Below are 2,418 nucleotides of genomic sequence, written 5' to 3'. Positions count from 1 at the left end.
AGTATGTATGTATGTATGTATGTATGTATGTATATATGTATGCTTATATATATGAGCATGCTCTGTGTTTTACGTATCAGATACAATAGCAACGAACCAGATAACCGCTATACTGCAAATGCTTTTATACGGCTATACTTTGGTGATTGTATACGAAGTAGCTCCACAGCAAATATATCTCCCGTAATTGTGATGGTATAGTGTCCATAACTGGATATGACATGTGCTTTCTAAAAGAAATACATGTGACGATGTGTTAAATAATATTATGTTGTGGGACTAGTACGCGCTGCCTGTATATTCACAACCATTCTTCTCGTACACGTGGTTATGTTAACATTTATCTGGTTTATTTTGGATACCTGAATTGAATTTTGCTATATCTATGTATATATACGCAGATTATATATATATATATATATATATATATAAAGGTCACATGAATGTTCACGAATTAACGCATACTTCTCACTCGCATGACATATACAGGACAACCATCGATTGATTGATGTGCGATCTACGGTGACCATAGTGAACCACCTCACCCGTCCCATCAATATCCGCACATATCCAGAGAACACTAAGGCCGTCTACTCAGACCTCTTCATTGACCCGGGAGCGGTATGTCCTACTATGGAACAGTCCTATTTACAGTACAGTTCTATTTATGGACCAGTCCTATTTATTGAACTGTCTTGTTTTTTTACAGTACAGTCCTATTTAAAGACCGGTCCTATTTATGGAACTGTCCTGATTTTTACAGTACAGTCCTATTTATAGACCGATCCTATTTATGGAACTGTCCTGTTTTGAAGCATAGTCCCATCTGTATCTGTATTGCGAAGTGCCCGCCTGTGATAGGTGCGAAGCGTTTTATAATCGATATCCAGCCTTCCTCATTGAGCCTTGGAACGGTATGTGCTGCTTGTATTGTTCTATTTTTAGAACAGTTCTATTTATAGCCGCGCTGTGGCTCGCTTACTGGTATTACTGGTGAAGCTGCTGACTATATTTCGGAATTTGGGCTGATATAATCTTTCGGGTTTTAGTGTTTTAGGCTGTTAGGGTTCCCAATTAAATATGTGGCGGCGTACGTATGAGATGGCATGTGCTTGAATCACAGACATGTTTTATTTCGAATAGGGTTTAGGGTTTGTATGTTTCATTTCGTATATTGACCATTGTATTATATTCTCTACCGATGTAACGTGGTTCTATTTATAGCACAAGTGAGAGATAATCGTGCCGTCTTTGTACAGACTTATGCAGTACCGATCACCAGACTTTCACCCGTTCGCGATGACAAAAACTGTGACATTCCATATACAGCACATTCTTAAATATGTATACCTTTCAGATGTGGGAAGCTGCGGTGTCTATTTGTAGTACATTCTATTCATAGCTGTCTATTTCCCCCGGTACAGCGGTGTTCTATTATTAGCACATTCTATTCATAGCTGTCTATTTCTCCCTGTACAGCGGTGTTTTATTTATAACACATTCTATTTATAGCTGTCTATTTCCCCCTGTACAGCGGTGTTCTATTTATAGTACATTCTATTCATAGCTGTCTATTTCCCCCTGTGCAGACCTATGCGGTCCCAATCACCCAAGCCACAGACCGATTCCAGGTGCGTGCGCTCAGTTGCCATGACAACGAGAAGAGCATGGACCCTGATACCGACTTCTGCCCAGACTTTGTGCACTGGTCACGCTTTGGAATGAGTAAGAAGGAACGCACAAGCAGAACAGCGGAGTCGGCTACTGAGGAGAAGATGAGTATGTGTTCTATTTATAGTTAGTGAGTGATCTATTTATAGCAATGGTATGTGTTCTATTTATAGTCAGTGAGTAATCTGTTTATAGTAATGTTATGTGTTCTATTTGTAATCAGTGGAGTGATCTATTTATAGCAATGGTACGTGTTCTGTCTACGATACTAGTGTGAGATCTGAATTTGGATTTACGGCCTAAAGTAGCGTAGTATGAATGTCCGTGGATGTCAATGTCGTGCGGTTGTTCATGACTACGTGTTAGGATGGGCAAGTTTGTTCTATTTAAAGACATGGTGGGTGTTCTATATTAAGATATAGCAATATTTCTATCGGTAGACATATAATTTTCTTATTTCTGAATAGTACGTGTTTGATTCTGGATATATGTTTGTCGGCATGTGTATGTTTTGCTATCTGAACAGAGAGTTTAGGGTTAAGGGTTTGTATGTTTTGCTTGTTCTTTACACAGGTCAAGTGTTGGAGTGAGCACGAAGGCACGTATAGGCACAGTACTAGAGTCAGCAGTTTTGTTGTGGGTGTGTGAGTGAGTGTTCTAGATATAGCATATGTTCCTAATAATATATATATATATATATATATATATATACTACTACCTACATATAATATACATACACACACACAC

The 2,418-nt window shown here is 38.6% G+C and overlaps 1 protein-coding gene across 1 annotated transcript; it reads left to right on the top strand.

The window, feature by feature from the left end:
• Positions 1-3: 3 nt before the first annotated feature.
• On the top strand, positions 4-1,902 carry SARC_10266 (hypothetical protein; the record flags this gene model as incomplete). Its single annotated transcript, XM_014295697.1, has 5 exons — positions 4-9; positions 490-621; positions 816-914; positions 1,590-1,779; positions 1,895-1,902. The coding sequence occupies 5 exons, from the start codon at positions 4-6 to the stop codon at positions 1,900-1,902; spliced, it is 435 nt and encodes a 144-aa protein (XP_014151172.1).
• Positions 1,903-2,418: the final 516 nt, after the last annotated feature.

This window comes from Sphaeroforma arctica, assembly GCF_001186125.1.
Source record: "Sphaeroforma arctica JP610 unplaced genomic scaffold supercont1.1189, whole genome shotgun sequence".
Taxonomy (NCBI): Eukaryota; class Ichthyosporea; order Ichthyophonida; genus Sphaeroforma; species Sphaeroforma arctica.
Note: the sequence above shows the minus strand (reverse complement) of the source record. Positions and strands in the feature narration are given on the sequence as shown.